Source organism: Alternaria triticimaculans (assembly GCF_023758025.1).
Source record: "Alternaria triticimaculans strain BMP 0046 chromosome Unknown scaffold_15, whole genome shotgun sequence".
NCBI classification, from domain to species: domain Eukaryota; kingdom Fungi; phylum Ascomycota; class Dothideomycetes; order Pleosporales; family Pleosporaceae; genus Alternaria; species Alternaria triticimaculans.
The window spans coordinates 123,091-140,580 of record NW_026055972.1 but is presented as its reverse complement, the minus strand read 5'-3'; the positions used below and the strand labels follow the sequence as shown (position 1 = coordinate 140,580).

The 17,490-nt window shown below is 52.4% G+C and overlaps 5 protein-coding genes across 5 annotated transcripts; 3 read left to right on the top strand and 2 right to left on the bottom strand.

The window, feature by feature from the left end:
• Window positions 1–77: 77 nt before the first annotated feature.
• Window positions 78–2,109, top strand: J4E78_008449 (uncharacterized protein; the record flags this gene model as incomplete). The annotated part of the gene is made up of 3 exons (XM_049369050.1): window positions 78–94; window positions 147–830; window positions 882–2,109. 3 exons carry the CDS (start codon window positions 78–80, stop codon window positions 2,107–2,109), a joined length of 1,929 nt encoding a protein of 642 aa, XP_049219117.1.
• A 643-nt stretch (window positions 2,110–2,752) lies between these two features.
• YPT2 (GTPase Ypt2) lies at window positions 2,753–3,575 on the top strand (the record flags this gene model as incomplete). The annotated part of the gene is made up of 3 exons (XM_049369049.1): window positions 2,753–2,782; window positions 2,904–3,171; window positions 3,253–3,575. The coding sequence occupies 3 exons, from the start codon at window positions 2,753–2,755 to the stop codon at window positions 3,573–3,575; spliced, it is 621 nt and encodes a 206-aa protein (XP_049219116.1).
• A 548-nt stretch (window positions 3,576–4,123) lies between these two features.
• J4E78_008447 (uncharacterized protein) lies at window positions 4,124–11,991 on the bottom strand (the record flags this gene model as incomplete). Its single annotated transcript, XM_049369048.1, has 8 exons — window positions 4,124–5,419; window positions 5,468–6,407; window positions 6,456–6,942; window positions 6,993–7,527; window positions 7,577–10,253; window positions 10,300–10,607; window positions 10,654–11,357; window positions 11,406–11,991. The coding sequence occupies 8 exons, from the start codon at window positions 11,989–11,991 to the stop codon at window positions 4,124–4,126; spliced, it is 7,533 nt and encodes a 2,510-aa protein (XP_049219115.1).
• A 537-nt stretch (window positions 11,992–12,528) lies between these two features.
• Window positions 12,529–12,934, top strand: COX16 (Cytochrome oxidase assembly; the record flags this gene model as incomplete). The annotated part of the gene is made up of 2 exons (XM_049369047.1): window positions 12,529–12,795; window positions 12,851–12,934. The coding sequence occupies 2 exons, from the start codon at window positions 12,529–12,531 to the stop codon at window positions 12,932–12,934; spliced, it is 351 nt and encodes a 116-aa protein (XP_049219114.1).
• A 2,573-nt stretch (window positions 12,935–15,507) lies between these two features.
• On the bottom strand, window positions 15,508–17,439 carry J4E78_008445 (uncharacterized protein; the record flags this gene model as incomplete). Its single annotated transcript, XM_049369046.1, has 2 exons — window positions 15,508–16,749; window positions 16,801–17,439. The coding sequence occupies 2 exons, from the start codon at window positions 17,437–17,439 to the stop codon at window positions 15,508–15,510; spliced, it is 1,881 nt and encodes a 626-aa protein (XP_049219113.1).
• Window positions 17,440–17,490: the final 51 nt, after the last annotated feature.

The window sequence follows — 17,490 nt, the reverse complement described above, 5'->3', positions numbered from 1 at the left end:
GGTTCAGATCTCCAGATCCCCTCGTACCAAAATAATCCCGCCGCATCCTCCATGTGAGAGCTCACGCGCCGGTAGCCATGTCTTTCGTGGTTGAGTAAGTTGGCGTATTCAATTGATACAGCCGGGTATAGCTAATACTGTGTCAGCCAAGTGCGTCGGATTGACAGCCAGCTCGACCGGCTGCAGCTGTCGGCGACACGACAAGGCAGCTTCTCCATCACCGCCGAGGAAGCCCATGACCCCACCAAGACGACACGAATCGCGCACCTACAGTACCTCATCAAGTCCCTCTCCACGACCGCGTCATCCAAACACAGCCTGGTGTCCATCGCACGCATATCCGAGACGCTGCAGCGTGCCAACATCGCCAGCAGCTACGAGGATGCGAGCTACGAACATGAACTGGAATGGCTGCTAGTCAGCAAGGCGACGACGCAGGTGTACGGACAGGTCCTGAATACGATATTGGAACAGACTATACCATTGGAAGACGACCTGTGGTACTGGGATGACATCCTCTCCACCTACCGATTCGCTGGGCTATACTCGATACAAACATCGCCCGTTCGGGTGTGGAAATGGTCGCAGGAGATATATCGCGATGTGCGGTCGAGGGGCGGACAATTGGCTGATGGGTGGAGCCAGTTTTATGGCCTTGTCAAGGATGCGGTGCAAGAGCGCAGCATTGCCAACATCCAGCGAAGGGTCGTGAGCCCGTTGGCGCTGGTCAGGAATGAAGGCAGGAGGAAGCGTGCAGCGTTGAGGAAGATACGGCTCATCAATGCGAACGCGCTCGGTGTGCTTCTAGGCGAAGGGCTGGGTAACGAGAGGTATGCTACCAAACATCCGCGAAGACCGTGAGCGACTGCTGACCATCCCAGTGTACACGACGATGGCACGCAATCTCCCCCACTGCTCGGCGCACAAAGCGGACATAGATGGAAGAGCGTCATGGCTAAGAACATCGCCCTGATGGACGCCGTCATCCAAAGCGTGAACGCTGCAGAGATATCCGTCAATAAGTTTGACGATTCTGTTGCTGGCATTACTCAAGATGATCAACTCTACTCGCTGCACGAACCCACCGGAGAACGAACGGCAACCACACTGAAGCCAGCGGATGTAGCAGAGCGACTTCAGTACCTGCTCCAGGAAGCATTGCCTGCCTACACCTCAGACTTCAACGCTGTCGTCAAGGAGAACGGACGTCCATCTATCCTTATCCGGTATTGGCTACCTGCCACCATGCTCCTCGTATCCTCGACCACTATCCTGCGTATATTTGTCAACCGGAAAGAAGAGATTCTGGCCTGGGTACGTGAACTAGGACAGACTGTAATCGACTTCTGGACAAATTGGGTCGTGGAGCCCGCTATGAGGATCATTGGTACCATCCGCCACAACGAAGATAGCGAGGTTTCCATCATGAGCAAACGCAGCCTGGAGTCTGACCGCGCAAGCCTTGAGCGCATGGTCATTGACTTTGCAGTTAAGAACCCTGAAGGCCCTGCCTTGAACGAGACTCAGATTGCCGATATCAGGGCGAAGGTCCGCGAAGGCGATCTGACTACGGTCCTAAGATCCTACGAGAAGGACATCCAAAGTCCGGTCAAGGGCGCGATAGTCGGTAACCTAGCTAGCGCACTGCTCATCCAAGTGCAGAAGACCAAGGTCGATGTGGAAGTCGCGATGAGCGGTATTGACAGCATTCTCAAGAGCCAGGAGTTGCTCTTTGGCTTCATCGGTCTGACGCCTGGTGTTCTCGTGAGTATCGGCGTCTACCGATACCTCCGAGGCGTCTTCAGCAGCCGCAAAGGCGTACAGATGTGGGCGAGGCACGGCCGCATGCTACTCATCCTGCGTAACATCGATCGCATCCTTACCAGCGCAACACCCACAGAGGACGGCGAAATTTCCTACAAGGACCACGGTCTCCTCCTCTGCGAAGTGCATCTTCTGCGACAGGCTGCGAGCGGCATACTACCCCGACGCATCTTCCACGACTTCCTGGTTGAAATAGATGAGCTTGTTGACGTGAGGAGTGGGCTGCAGCGACAGCAAAAAGTAGTTGAGCGCATTAGGTGGGCGTACTCGAAATGGTTTACTTGAGGGCGTCTTTGCAACTGGGATGATCCAGTCACAGCGCATTTATGATCAGCGTACATACCCACTTCAATACAAATATACGAAGAAGCTTGTAATTATAGACCCGTGTTCTCAGTAGTTGTAGGCGGAACATGACAGATCAGATGTCTACTATCCAAGACTAGCTCAACAAGTATCGCGTGGGTAGGTACCGAGGCCAAAACAAAGCCCAGAAAATGAGGCTCTTCAACGCCAGCACATGACCGTGTCTCGTGTGCTGGTTCGCGATGCCGGTAGTGACAGCCGAGTCAAGGCAGATGCGCAGTTGCCACCAAGCCAGCCGCCGCTCGTCACTCGCAGACGACAGCTGCAGTGACGGAGGTGGTGAAGCCCGTGCGGACTATTGGCGCTAACGTCCAACGTTGGCCAGCACCTGTGAACTCGCTCCCACGCCGTTTACTTCGCTGCCTGCTGTTAACCACACAGCAACATTCACCCCAAGCCCGCCTGTTCCCACCCATACAACATATCATCAGGCTCGAGTCTATCACCGCCATTCTTCCGCAACCACGCAACCACCGCCAGCTCCACCGCACACCCCAAACCGGCGGGCGCCAACTCCGCAACCACCTCCGCTCGATAACGCACCCCACGACTCTATATCAAGATGGCTGGCTCCAGGAATTATGACTTTCTCGTAAGCTTCGCCCTATGCCTCTTTCTGACATGCGCCTGCCCAGCTTCCGCATACATGCTGGACCCTGAACGCCCCTCCACCGCCTATACACAGACCCACACTAACACTTTCCCCCGCGTAGATCAAACTACTCCTCATAGGCGACTCCGGCGTAGGCAAATCGTGCTGCCTGCTGCGCTTCAGCGAAGACTCGTTCACGCCCTCGTTCATCACCACCATCGGCATCGACTTCAAGATCCGCACCATCGAGCTCGACGGCAAGCGCGTGAAGCTGCAGATATGGGATACCGCTGGCCAAGAGCGCTTCCGGACCATTACCACGGCGTACTACAGAGGTGCCATGGGTATCCTGCTAGTTTACGACGTCACGGATGAAAGGAGCTTCAACAGTACGTCCCGCCGCCCACCTTCTATCATCCCAGTTTAACAGGCCGGAATGTCTCAACAAAGAAAACACTAACACCACCCAGACATCCGCACATGGTTCTCCAACGTCGAGCAACACGCCACGGAAGGCGTCAACAAGATCCTCATCGGCAACAAGTGCGACTGGGAAGAGAAGCGCGCCGTCTCCACAGAACAGGGCCAGGCCCTCGCCGACGAACTCGGCATCCCCTTCCTCGAGGTCTCGGCCAAGAGCAACATCAACGTCGACCAGGCGTTTTACAGTCTCGCCGGTGACATCAAGAAGCGCCTTATCGATACCGCCAGGACGGATCAGACGGCTGCTCCCAAGGTCGATGTCAGTGGGCAAGGTGACGGGAACGCGGGTATGGGCGGGAAGTGCTGCTAGAAAGGAGGAGTAGTCGGGGAGAGAGAGGGCATAAGAGGAGATGGATATTTTGGACTGAGATTGTCAGGCACACAGGGGCAGTGGTTATGCTATGGATGCGAATGACAGACATGCTACGGCTTTGATCTGATGGGAGCAAGGAGCAAGCTTGGGTCCGAGGGTACGGAAGAGACGATCGCACGAAGACGATGCTTACACGACTGAATATCCGCTCGAGCGAGTCCCTTTTGGGTAGCATCAACCTCTTTTTCTTAACGAGTTTGTGTTACAGGCGTTGGTCTCTTTTTTTTTTATCCGGGTTCCAAAGAGGATGGGAGTACCTACCTTTATTTTACAATTACGTATTGTAATGCCAATTGTATATGCACGGAGTCTTGTCTGAAGAGTGTTGGATGGGGTACTAACGGGGTTGCGCACGTTGTCTGCACGAATGGAGTCAGAAAGAACATACTGCGTTGCTAATACCTCATCTAGTAAAACACGAACTAACGATACCGACATACACCCCTCCACGCATACCCCGACTTTTGAAACGAAACACAACAACCCTAAAAGAAAGCACACCACCCAATATACATACTCGCCAAATTCATCGGATCCACCGCCATAGCAATAAGCGCATCAACATAGCCCTCCACACTTAGCGGCACACTCTCCCCCTTGAGATACCCATTCACTTTCGTGCGCGTAATATCCAGCACCTCCTGCGGCGTATCCGGGACGCCAACAATCTTCTTACGACGCTTGCCTCCCAGGAAATCGGCCGTAGGATCGTGCACAAAGGTTTCCAGGATAGTGATGAGCGTGTCTTCGTGCTGGCGGAGCAGTTTGTACGTCAGTTCGGCGGCTTTGCGGAAGGGGCCTTCGACGCCTTGTGGGCCCATGGCATCGACCATGTTGTGTGTGAGGCGGAAGGGAACGAGTTCGGGTTTTTCGAATGTGAGACCCTTGTCGAAGAGGCAGTTGAAATCGACGTGGAAGGTTCCGCCGTCGCCTTGTTCAAGTAACACGTTCTCGCCGTGTCGATCTCCCAATCCGAGGACATGACCGACTATACTCATCACAGCGCAAGACCGCGTATATCGCAGACGCGCCGCGAACCAGGCTTCCGGCTCAGGAAACGTCTCAACAAACCATCCATGTAACACAGGCACGAATTTACCGAGGATGCGTTCAGTGAAGATGGGTATTTTGGACGGAGACGACGAGGCTTCGTTAAGGAGAAGGCGGATCTCGCCGTAGTCGATGGGAATGGCCATTTGGCGGTAGAAACGGAGGATGATGTCGCGCATGGGCTTGAGGCCTTCAACCCATTCGATTGCGCCGCATTCTTCGTTGAGGGGCGTGACGGCGTAGGTTTTGATGTAGAGGCGGCGCTTGCTGGACTCGATGTCTTTTTGGAGGGCGCGGTTGATCATGGCGTTGAATTCCATGAGGCGTTGGTCTTTGCGTAGGTCGTCTTTGGGCTTGCAGAGGAGGCCGTAGGAGCGGCCGTCTGAGCCGCGGACGTTTAGCTTTCGGGGGCGTTGGAGGGAGGATAGGACTAGTACGTCGTCGTCGAAGGATTGGATGGTGATGGCGTCGGCTGGGAATGGGTTGTGACGGCGGATAGTTTGGCTGTCGTTGCCAGCAGGCAGATTTGGAAGTAGGTTGGCTTCGATAGGAACAACCAACGGCGTGGGAGCAAGCTTGTGTTGGAACCCCAGATCCCTTGCTAGACTCACGTGTGCTATACGTGATTCTATGGGGGCATCGCAAGCCGCCAGTAGTGCGTCAGTAAGCCGCTGCCCTTGAATGATGAGGGCCTTGAGATCGATAGCAGTCCCTTTGCGCTTCGACGCGTCCTTCTTCTTGTTAGCTGATTTCTGATCCTGACCAGATCGAAAACTTACGCGTAGTCGTTGCAAGACAGTAGCGCCCCGAGCTCTGCGGTCATCCTGCGTGGAGTGGAGAACAGCGAGCAAAGCCCATAGCGCTTGTTGCGGATACGTCGACGCGACTCGTATGATGATCGTCTGGAGAGCATCCCAAACGCTCTTATTCGGATGGCTAATGCGTGTGATGATCTGCGGGAAAGCGGTGTACCATGCGAAAGCTGGCATCCGCTCTCCGGCGTAGCGCTTGAGGTATTTGTTGATGTGGTCGAGATAGTTGAGCCGATGCTCGTGAAACTCCTTGTCTTTGGCGGTTTTGGGTGTGCTGCTCATAACTTCCATACCCATGTCCAACCACAGCGTAAGTATCTTAGGCAGGGTCTGGTAGTAGTACTTTGTCCCGTATACCGTAGAGCGGACAAAGTTCTCGATGACTAACTTGATGAGACTACCAGCAAGGTATTCGGAACTTTGTTTTGTTATCGGCTGTTGCTTCTCTGATTCGAGTAGCTTCAGATACCATCGACCCAGGTAGTAGTGACCTTTGTCCCAGCGAGGATATGTTTGCACTCCAGTCACATACTCTTCCTTCAAGGACATTGACTGTGTCTGACCCGCGCGGTCTAGCCATTTAGCGAGCAATAGTTGAGCATGGCACTTAACCTTGTTCATCGAATGCTCTTCGCCTCGACCGGCTGTGGTTACTGAGACATTAATTGGCACTGTGTCTTCCTGCTGGAACACGTTGCTGTCAATTGCGCCACGAAGGTTTTGTATCGCCTTGCGATGGTGGCCTTCTTTCCAGAGCAGTTTTGAGTACTCAATCTTCGACGCGTTGTCCCCAAGTCTTTCAGCGTGCAGTACAGAGTTGAAAGCTGTTGTCATGAAGCCTCCCTTGCGAGCCAGCCTTCCGGTCGTGAGCCATGCGGAAGCAACGTCAAGGTTTGCGAATTCGATGCTATTCTCTGTCAGTGTCCGTAACGAATGCCAGATGAGCTATACTTACCGAGACAGCGTCATAGCGGCGCGACGTAGTCCCAGAAGGTATTGCTTGTCTGATGTGTACGCCCCAATGATGTCCAAGCGTCTGTCCAAATTTTCGAGAATGGTTTCGCGGTCTGTTACAATCCCACTACCCATACCGCTTATAGTCTCAACCTCGTACAGTGCATGCAGTTTGACCAGATGATCATGCGATGCCTGCACAGACGTTGTGCTTGATGGAGACATGCTCTTCGCCAGAAGTTCCCGTAGCTCTTCAATGATGCCCTGGAAGTCTGGGCGGCTGTTGTGACGCAATGCCAATAGCGCTCTGCCTATCCCAACATTGAAATCCGCGAAAAGGCTGGAATCAGCGCTACCGGTAGCAGTAAGAAGGCGTTCGAGTTGTTCCCATTTGCCTGTAGACCAAGCGGCTTCTGCTGCGAAAGGTAACGTGCTACTCGGAAGCGAGTTAGTCGCATGGAAGCCGTCTACATAGTTGAGAATGGAGTCTAGACTCTTCATTAGCTTGTTTTCGTGAGATATGCACGTACTAACTCACCGTATTGACCAGATTCCTTCAAACAGGTGAGGAGATTGATCTGGGTCTCGACATCGTTCGGTCTCTCAGCAAGTGCAATCTCGTACCAACTTTGCGCCGCCGTCCACCGCCCAGCTTTGCGATCCTCGAGGATCTGTTGCTCGGGATTGAGGATTTTGAGATGAGCTGATATTCCTTCGATACAATCCGGCTCATCGATGTGCGCGTAGATCATTTGCAGATGTTGTAACAGTTCGTCCTTCTCGTGGAATGGCTGATTTGATTCAGCCTTCATGTCCCGCTGCTGGCGCACGTACTGTTCCCAGTGGAACAGGGCACGAGCGTACGAACCACACTCTACAGCTCTTCGAGATATGATTTCGGCAGGAATGAGCTGGAGAATCCCCTCTACGCGACTGAGCTGCTTGATGGCGTTCATCTCGTCGTCCTCGGAAACACCGCGCCCCGTCTTTCCTGCCATCGTTCTTGCGTCAGTAACGGATTTTCTCTTCTCTTGTAACCACGAAGAAAGATAATCCAATGTCTGGAAGACATTCTGCGAGATTTTAGCAAATGCATTCAATGGAGCAGTTGTAAGATCTTACCTCGCTACACTGCTTGATGATCGAAACTTCGTGCTGCTCAGAGGTATGTATATCGGCCTGCAGCACCTGCAAAAGCTCCCGTCCTACGTTCTCCATGTTCTCATCATTATCTGATACGATGACATTAAGAGCTGCAAATGGAAGTATGAAGGTAGCTATCGAGAGATCGTATCCTTTGATGATTCTGGCTAGAACAGGGAACACCATCTCAACGTTCACACCCTGCCCCTTTCGTAGCAGGTCGTGAACAAAGGTCTGTAGCCAGGTGCCGTGACTGATCTTTGAGTTGAATATCGGGTATGTCGCACCCTCGTATTGTATCGAGGTGTTGACATTGACAGAGTATTTCGAATCAAGGAAGGGAGTTAATACAGTTCTGACAGCCTCTGGGATCTCATTCCAGCGCTGGGCCTCTGTACTAGCCTGCGAAGATCGGGGCTTTGCTCCACGGAGTGCACTAAACCCACAATGCTTGAGCATCTCCTGCATAACATAGGCGATCCAGCCTTGCTGTTTAGCATTTGTGGTAGAAAGGAAGACCTTGACCAGGACTTGTTCGAGAAGCAATGCCACGAAATCGATGTCCTCGTCTCTCCGTGCGAAGTTCGAAAGCATCAAGACGCGCTTCTTTTCACGGACTGTTTCCACTCGGTATGGATCAAGACCACCGATGATACCAAGGCACTGAGCACAAAGGATCGTGATATCGGAGTGGTCTTCCGAGAAACGAACGCTGGCATCGAGGAGTGATCGCGTCAGTGCGGCCAAAACCGGAAGAGGCTTTTGGCCAACTATCGACTGATGCAATTCCTGCTGATTGGCATCCAGATAAGGCACAAGCTCTATTAGAGCCTGACGCACCACGACTGATGTCTGGTCTTTGCATCTATTGCTAAAGGCTTGAAAGACCTTGATGGTCTCAATCATATCTCTGAACTTTGCCAACTCGCCTTCAATCTTAGAGAACATTGGTATGCCGGCCAGTGAGGGAAGATATTCGACTCTAGCTCGAAGCTGGGGGTTGTACTGGCTTATGATGCTTCCGACAGCTTTATGGGCTTTGAGCTGCGTGTCTGAAGAGAACAACGACCAGTGTTGTACAATCAGTGCAAAGGTTTGATCCACGACTAGCATTGTTTCATCTCCATCAAGAGCTGCTAAAAATGCTGTCCAAACGGTGAATGTATCGTCGCATAGGTCTGGATCTCCGATGGCTGATTGAAGACAGGCGCGGATCTGCGGTAACGCGCCGTTTACGCTAAAGCGTGCAAGGGCGATGAGGTCGCCGATAGCAGCTATGCAATTCTTCCTGTCGGGCATCGTATACTGTGCGGCTTTACCCTGGGCGCTAGGAGCCGCGATGACGTTCGAAAGATATGCGATGATGCCCAGAATATGCGTCTCGCAGAAGGCATCTAGATTCTTGGACTTTGATGTCGATTTGCGCTGTCCTGATTTGGTATCCGGTGCGAGCGACGCCAGCGTGCTGAAAGCGCTGTAGTATGGCTTCTTACCGACTCCCTCTTGGTCTGCAGCCAGCCTGAGTATCTCGATAGCGACACCAGTGATGTCTAGGGCAACCCACGAATCAAGCCTGTTATTGCTGCTCTCTCGGATAGCAGGCTCAATAGCTGCTAACGTTTCCATTGCTGTCTTTTCAACGTCGGCAACGGGCTGTGATAGCAGTAGAGCAAGTATCTTCGAGAGGTTACCTCTCGGATACGTCAAGACGTCGATGATAGAAGCCTTCCGTGCTTGGGCGATCTTTTCGATGATATCTCTTCTTTTGCTCAAAACGAGATGCGGAAGAGTATCCGCTTGCGTCAGTACCAACAACTGGCGAACGTTTTGCTCGATCAGATCTGCCAATTGCTGCGCTTTCTGGGGCTTCTTGATGTAGTCTTTGATCACTGAGAAACCGATGACCTTCCAGTAAGGACTTAAGAGCTGCATCGTGGACATGGACAACCCTTTGGCGATGGTTTCAAGTTCGCGGTAAGCCATACCGCACACCAATGCGTTGGAATGACCAAAGTATTCGACCAAGTGATGTAATATGATGGGTAGCTCGAGCTCTCCACACGTCAACGCCGTTCGGCCATACGCGATGATCAGCGTCTCCTGGTCGGACAAAACGTCGCGCTGCGCTAAAGCGTCCAGGAACTCAATGAATGACCGCCGATTCTTATTGCGAGTATTTTTGGATATATCATTCCGCAGGAATACCATCAAGGAGCTTGTTGCGGCAAGCTTCAGTTCTCTCAGAGATCTACTCATAGACGCAAGCAGCCACTGCCCTAGCTCACAAACCTCGAGAGACAGATACTCAGAGTCAGAGATGTGGTTATAGACACGGCCAATAGCGACAGCCATTAGTATCCGAGCTTGCTGCGACTCCTCAAATGCTGGCTCTTTGGTTATGGTAAGCATGGCGGCAATGACTTCCTTCCAGCTCTCTCTATCGTCCTGTTTGTTCCAGTATGTCATGGCGCTTCGTTCGTGGCGAGAATTCGTATCGCATAACACGCAGCTAAGCGAATGCACTGGCTGCGACGTAGACTGGGATAGTTCTAGACACCGGGAACCGGCGCATGCAATCTTCGCAAACGCTGTCATGAGGTCCACTTGTACACGTTCATTTTGTTGATCGTCGTCCATCATCGAAGAATATCTTGCCCTGCAGCTGTCAGCAGTGTACATTTAGGTCAACTTAGACAACTTACTCGATGATATTGTGGAGATTGGTTAGGTTGAGAACCGGAGAGTCATGGGTACTGCCGTTCAGTATCATCACAAGTCGTTCATAGGTGGTATGGTTGATGTCTGGAGTATTCAGGAGCTTCTTTCGCCGCTTCGCAGGCCTTTCCTCATTGCCCAAATTCAACATCCGAAAGCTTTTCAGGATTGGTGTCGATTCTTCGGAAAGTTGAGCATCCGAGAAACTGCCAGTATCACCCTCACAGAGCTCTCTTCGTATGTCCGCAATGTGTATGGGCCATATACCTGGTGCCGTCCAGAGGCAAAGGGAGAGCTAGATTCGATCAGCATGGACAAAAACTGCGGTATTTCACTCATACCTGCAAGTCTTTGTGAAGCTGAGAGAAGTGTTCAACATCCTGACAGGCTCTAGTTACGATAGCCTCAACGTCATTCAGAACGACCAATCTGCTCATGTTCTTTCGACGCCGTGTGGCTGAGTCGTCCATTGGTGGCGAAGTAAGGACACTGCGTAACCGGGTAAGGATGATGGCCAGCCGCACTTGAATGACTTCTGACGCTAACTCTGGCGCTGTCGATAAACTATCAAGGAGATCGCTGAGACTATTGACAAGCGACTGTGTATTCTTCAGTGAATCCAATGAACGGTCTCCGGGGGCGCCTGCAGGAAGGAACAGAGTTTCGAGTAGCTGCAAATATGCGAGCGTGATTTCATTGACGAGGATGCCTCCCTCCGAAGTTGCCGTCCAATGCCGAAAATGCTTCCACAAATCTTGAGCACTGTCAACGATCCATGGTACATGGTGATCTAGGGAACTAGGCGTCGCCGACGCTCTGCCCTGGGGCGGAGCAACACATGCCAAGGTGGTGAGAAGACAAAAGCCGGCATGGATAGCTCCGAGTCGCGAAGTAACTGCTCGCTGCAGATCATGGGGCAAAGCAATGACTTGTTGGCTGTCTGGCCAAAAGTCGCTGATGCTACTTGACGATGGTAGGAGTAGGTTGAAAGACAGTACAGCTGCCGAAGCTGGATCATCCATGGACCGCAGCTCTGTCAAAATAGCTAGATAGACGTGAGTACTTGCATAATGAAATTCAGGGTACCACTTACTTTGCGCACATGATCTGTAAAGCTGTAAGACTGCTGCAGCGGGACGCCAGAGGGCAGATGTTCGTGCGAGCGCGCTTAGGCAGAGATGCAGTATTTGGTGTACATGTTCGTGCACATAGGTGAGTGCTTCATGTGCTAACAGGCCCAATAACTTAGGAACCAACCAGAGAATAAGCGGAGGACGAGAAATGCTGTCATCTTCGGTCTCCCTAACGCTCAGCAACAGATGAGGCTTTTGTTGCAAGATGAAAGTGAGCGCGGCAATACTGTCAATACCCTGCTGTCTTTGCTGGTCCTGGGCGAACGGATCATCTTTGAACAACCCTTCAAGTCCTGCTTCGGCGATGACACTTATGAGCGCTACGAGCTGTGCATCGGGCTCGTCCGTGTTTGGGTGTTGGAGAAACTCTTTGACCAGCTCACCAAAGCTGACTTTGGTTGCCTCGCCCTGCCACGCATGAACGTTTGACGCATTATTGACGATTTGGGCTGCAATGGTCGACGGTGGGGGCACGCCATTCGAGTTGCCGTTAGTCACAGGTGGCGGTGCCATCCGCTGAGTCGAGCTCCCGCCTTTGCGGGCCATGATGCACGTTACCGATGTGGCATGTCGGATAGGTGAGGAAAGAGTGGAATCGTGGCAACTGGCTGCTGGCTGCTGGCGATGATGCTAGGCCTTTAGACTCAAGGGAGCGTTCGTAGCAGTCTTGACTGATTCAAGATGGTAATGACGATGGATTCGCCTGATTGGACGCTGGTGGGGTTCCTGTCTGCAATTTCCGGCGTGGCGCTCGTGGGCCTTCAAAGAGTGTCGTCTCGCGTTATTGATATGTGGCTCCGTCTGCAATCGCGCAGTTTGCGATATGATCGGTGGTTTGACGAGTGTGTGGGGTTTGCTAAGAAGATGCATGGGTTTACGTGGACGCGAAATCACGTAGTCACGGGACCGCGCTAAGCCCGATCTCGGGAAAGAGCGCTAGGTACTCCGCAATTCGATATGGAAGCGTCGAACCATCCTCATCCAAGACACTGCGCCCGCAACCTCAAACGGTATATACATCAAGCACGCATACCAACACCCACATTGCACAATTTTGGGTCGAGCACGCCCTAGACCTCAGTCATGCCTGGCCCCTTCACCTCCAAATCCTTCAGCGCCACACTCCCCAACTCGCTCGCCGCAAAGTACCGAAAGTCGCTCCAAAAGCACCCCTTCCTACTCTTCGGCCTACCGTTCCTGTCTACCATACTTCTCGGGTCATTCATGTTGACTCCCGCCACGGCGCTGCGATACGAACGATACGATCGCAAGAACCAGCAAATCACACATGAACAGGCCATGGGCTTAAGAGGGGAGCGGAGGAAAGTGAACATGAAGGACGAGTATTACGTAAGTATGCTGGGCAATAAGGCAATCGGAAGGATCTAGACTGACAGTTGCGCAGAGATTGCAAGCCAAAGACATCGACGACTGGGAGCAGAGGCGTGTCAAGCGCCTACCGGGCGAGCCAGATGGCACACTCGTATAAATGTGTTATGTACATACACGTGTATGATAGCATTTGACACGGCGTTACGGAAGGCGACTAGCAAAACAAATTCGATACCTCTGCACAAACAAAACTCCTCCCTTCTCTCCGATGAACGAACACCTCGTACGAAAGCGAATAGCTGGACTGGCTTACTCGAAGACACAAAAGCTGCGCTGATGTCATGGAGATACATACTGGGAAGCTTCTGGAGATGACGACGTAGTCATCTCAGTGATGCATCCTCTCCTCGGCCCATGGTAATCTGGCGGAAGGAAGCTGTGACCGACGCAACACTGGCTTGATGGCCCCATGAAGGTTGAGCCGATAAGTTGTAAGCCTGGGCCAACTGCATCTCCTGCTCCTGACTTGTCTGTGATCCATCCAGTCTCAGCCACATTCCGTTATGATACTTGCGAATCCGGTCCCGCGTATCGTAGTAATAGTATTCCCCGCGGCTGGCGTCCCACGTCCAAACCGTATCGTTCGTCGCCTGAACAATCTGATCCAATGGAGGTCTGATTCGGCTGAGGTCGGACTCCATGTCATCGAGGAGCGTAGCGGTCACAGATCGTGTTGGTTTCCAATCGCCGCTGGTGCCATTTTTAGCCGGATTGACAAGCTTGTCCATGAGATTATCGGTCCGGTAGATGTATCCAAGTGCTTCCCCGGCGATAACGGTCCCCGCACCGATTATCAGGTATGAGTTGTTGGCCTTCAATCTCATTTCTATGTCGGCTCTCCGCCTCCCGTGCTCGTCGCCTATCAATATTAGGTCGAAGTCAAATCACTGCTTTGATGACTTATAGTCTTACCTGCCGCATCTGTCCTCCAGGTACCAGGATACATCAACTTTGAGGCTAAGAAGATGGTTCGAAGGTGACGGACTGCGTAAGTGATGCCAATACCAACATTGTTTTGCTGAGCTGCGTCCATTCTTCTTGATCAGCAGAAGCGCAAGCTAAGTTGATTAGCAAACTTGGATGACCAGGCCAGAAAACCCCTTGGATATCTGCCGGGTGAAGGCGATATATGAGTTGTGTCGCAAAGACTCGGGGCAACGATGTATGCGCTGTACCTTCTTGCCTCGGCCTTGCACCTTACGCCCTGAAGCGCCCGACTTGGGCAGCAACAGCTTAGTCCCATGAGGGACCTCGCAACATCTTCAACGTACCGTGGAACTAACAAGTGTTGACGAGCCAGTTGTGGACCACCAACGCAACGCTTACTTCCGCCTCGCGTCTCAGGCTGAGAAACATACGCTCCCGCGTTCAGATCTTTTGCACAAGACTTACATGGAGTGCGCGTACATGGGACTCGTAACGAAGCAAGCAGTGGCGCCGCGAGAAGGCTTCGACAGACACAAACCTCGACGATCGCAAGCCGGAAGGCAGATCGAGAGTGCTCAAGGGTGGGTTTGTAGGATGGATATGGACTGTTCCAGAGACAAGGCTGAGGTTATGATAAAGATGAAGTGGTCTCGGGTGCTGCCTACACCGATTCGCTAGTCACCCCAGTGGCTTGCGTTATCGCCAAAACGAACTCATTCGAGACGCACATTCCATCAGCTGAACGATTTCAAGGTCGCCCCGCATGTCGATTCTTCCAGTTCGCAGCACGACGCTGTCGCAAACGGTCATCTAACCGCTGGCTTTCATTTGTTGGGAGGCCTTTACGCGTTTTCATCACCATGAGAATGGACTGATTACGCACCCATAATTTCGCACCATCGTGTGCTATAGTCACTGAGAGAAGCTCGACTCGTCTTATTTAAGTTAAACTACTTGATGATGTATACCGACGACGGAAAGAAGAAGACCATAGTCAGGGTTCGTCAAGCAAAATTGGCAGTCGTCGATACTAAAAGCAAAAAGCAACACCCCACCCGAGTTTTCAGCTCCACAAGAGGGGGGTGGCCATCCTGAGGGCCCCTCTGACAAGGCTGAGATATGCTGACCCATACCACGCAAGCGACGGGGCCAGCCAATGACAGATATCAGCTAGCTGTTCTGCTGGACGCTTATAGCATCATTTCCGGTGGTGGCGGCATCAATTTTTTCAGGCGCAATCAGGCGAATGCAGACGAGATAGCGTACTCCATATTGCTTGCGAGAGCCTCGCTGGTATGTGTAAGGCTATCGCGTCCTACTCTGCGGTTCAGAACTCGCGATACTCTTGTCACTATCAGATTTCGCTTCGCATTGTTGAGTACCCTATGACGAATTCCGAACCAAAAGCTCTGCCGTCTTCAGCGGAACGCGATACAACGCCACAGCCACCGAGAAGGAACGGCTCTCAGCGAATTGCGTCAGCAAAAACGACTGGTATATACACTCTAGGTAGAGATGAGGAAGATGGTAGCAAGGGTAGCGACAAGTCTAACAGAGGCACACGCCACAAACAAGACCATGATCGCTTACGTACATCGAGTACTCAGCACCTCAGAATAACTGTCATAGTAATTTCAAGTAGTGTGGTATTGATATACTGTGGTAGCCAAGGCTGAAAAGTGGTGGCTACACGCATGACGGCTTGCATTAGTGGGCATGCACCCTCAGCTACCCATGTTGTATCTACAAAACCGACAAGTTCGCCTGACTAACGAACCATGTACCATTGTTGGTATCAATAGTCAAGTTCGTCTGCATTGTCTTTCCTCCCTTCAAACTTCCACTCTCCACCATACCACCCGCAACAGGCCTCTGTAGCCTATTCTCACCGCTCTTGACCGTAAAGTTGGCGATGGGGATCTCCCAGCCGTTGCGCGTAACAACAGTCGGCAGGCCGAAGAAGTTGGCGGTCATCTCGTCATGGGTGAAGTGCAGCTCAAAGTAGCCACGGTAGTAAAGGTCCTGCCACTGGAGCTCAGCGTTGGAGGACTGGATGATGGAGGAGTAGTTGTTGGCGGTCGCGAGCGTGATGTTCGCGCCGTAGGGGCAGGGGGATGTGACTGCTGAGCCGGCGAACTCGACACCGATGCTGCCGGCGCCGGTGCTGGAGTCGTATTCCTTCTCATCGAGCCAGATGAGGTCGCTGACCCAGGATGCATGGCTGTCACCTGCGAGGAAGATGTTGTTGTTGATGTTGTTGCTGTACAAGTGGTTAAGCGTGCGGTTCTTGTTCGATTGGTAACCATCCCATGCATCGTAGTTCAGTGGGTTGTCTTCTCCGTAGGCAGCGGATTGGTTGACGCGCGAGAAGACGATTTGAGATCCGACGATACGCCATGTTGTGCCACGCTCGGAAGACTCTGAAAGACTGCGGTAGAACCAGTTCTCTTGACGGGAGCCCATCAGAGAGCGGCCGGCATCGTTGGAGATGTCGTGGACGTAGTCTGTGTTCCAGTAGAGATCGGTGATGGAGCGATCGTATTGACGGGTGTCGAGCATCATCAAGTCGACAAGCTTTCCGATGGAGAAAGAACGCCAGATCCTGAGGTTGTCATCCATGTCGACTTGACGAATGGGCATCCACTCGAAGTAGGCGCGAACAGCGTTCATCTTGCGCTGGTCGACTGAGACACCACCGTCGCGGAGGAATGAGTCTTCAGTGTTATTGAGCTCAGACATGCCGTCACGGTAGGTGTTGTCAGCAACCTCGTGATCGTCCCAAACAGGAATCCATGGGAATTGCTCATGACTAGCAACGAGATCAAGGTCGGTACGGTAAGTCGCGAGCCTCTTTCGGTAGTCGTAAAGAGTAAAGATCTCACGATCTGGTTGAGGAATGCGGCCAAGCGAGTTGCCCCAGCCGTAATCTCCATTCTTGTATTCGTAGATGTAGTCACCGAGATGAACGACGTAATCAACAGAGTCCTAGTTCGACGATTAGCTCAGTAGAAGATATGACCAGTCTTCAGCACGCACCTTGCGAACGGTATTTCCGTAGGCGTTGAAGAAACCAAATGGGTAGTTTGCACAGCTGTACACAGCGATGCTGACATCGGTGATATCGTCGTCCGCATTTGGCGTGGTCTTTGTACGTCCGAGAGGACTCTTGTTCTCCGAACCGCACACGTTGAACTGGTAGTAGTAATTCGTGTACGGCTTCAAGTTCTTGGCCTCGACCTTGACGGTAAAATCTACATCAGAGCTCGTGAACACCTTACCGGAGTCGACGACTGTGGAGCAGTTCTTGTTGTCGTAGACCTTGTATTCTACGCATACCGGCGCCTTGGAAACTTGGACGTACTTCTCGTTATCGTGGTCGAAAAGAGGTGCGTAGCCGGTGACCGTGACATTGGACTGCGAGTTGTCGCTTTGAGGAGCGACGCGGGTCCAGAGGATGACGCTGTTGGGGTATGGGTCGCCTGAAGCGACACCATGGGTGAAGTTCAAGCTGGAGGCAGCATAGGTGCTTGCTGGATCGTTCCTCTTGACAACCTTGTGGATAGAGACACCCAGGGCAGGGTGGTGCTCCGAAGGCGAGCGGTAGTTGATGTTCTTCGACCAGCTAGCGCTGGCGATAGATGCCAATGGCAGCAACGCAAGGTATTGAAGCTTCATATTGACAAACGGCTGCTGGAGGACGCCGATCGAACTTGCCAGCCCAAAGCT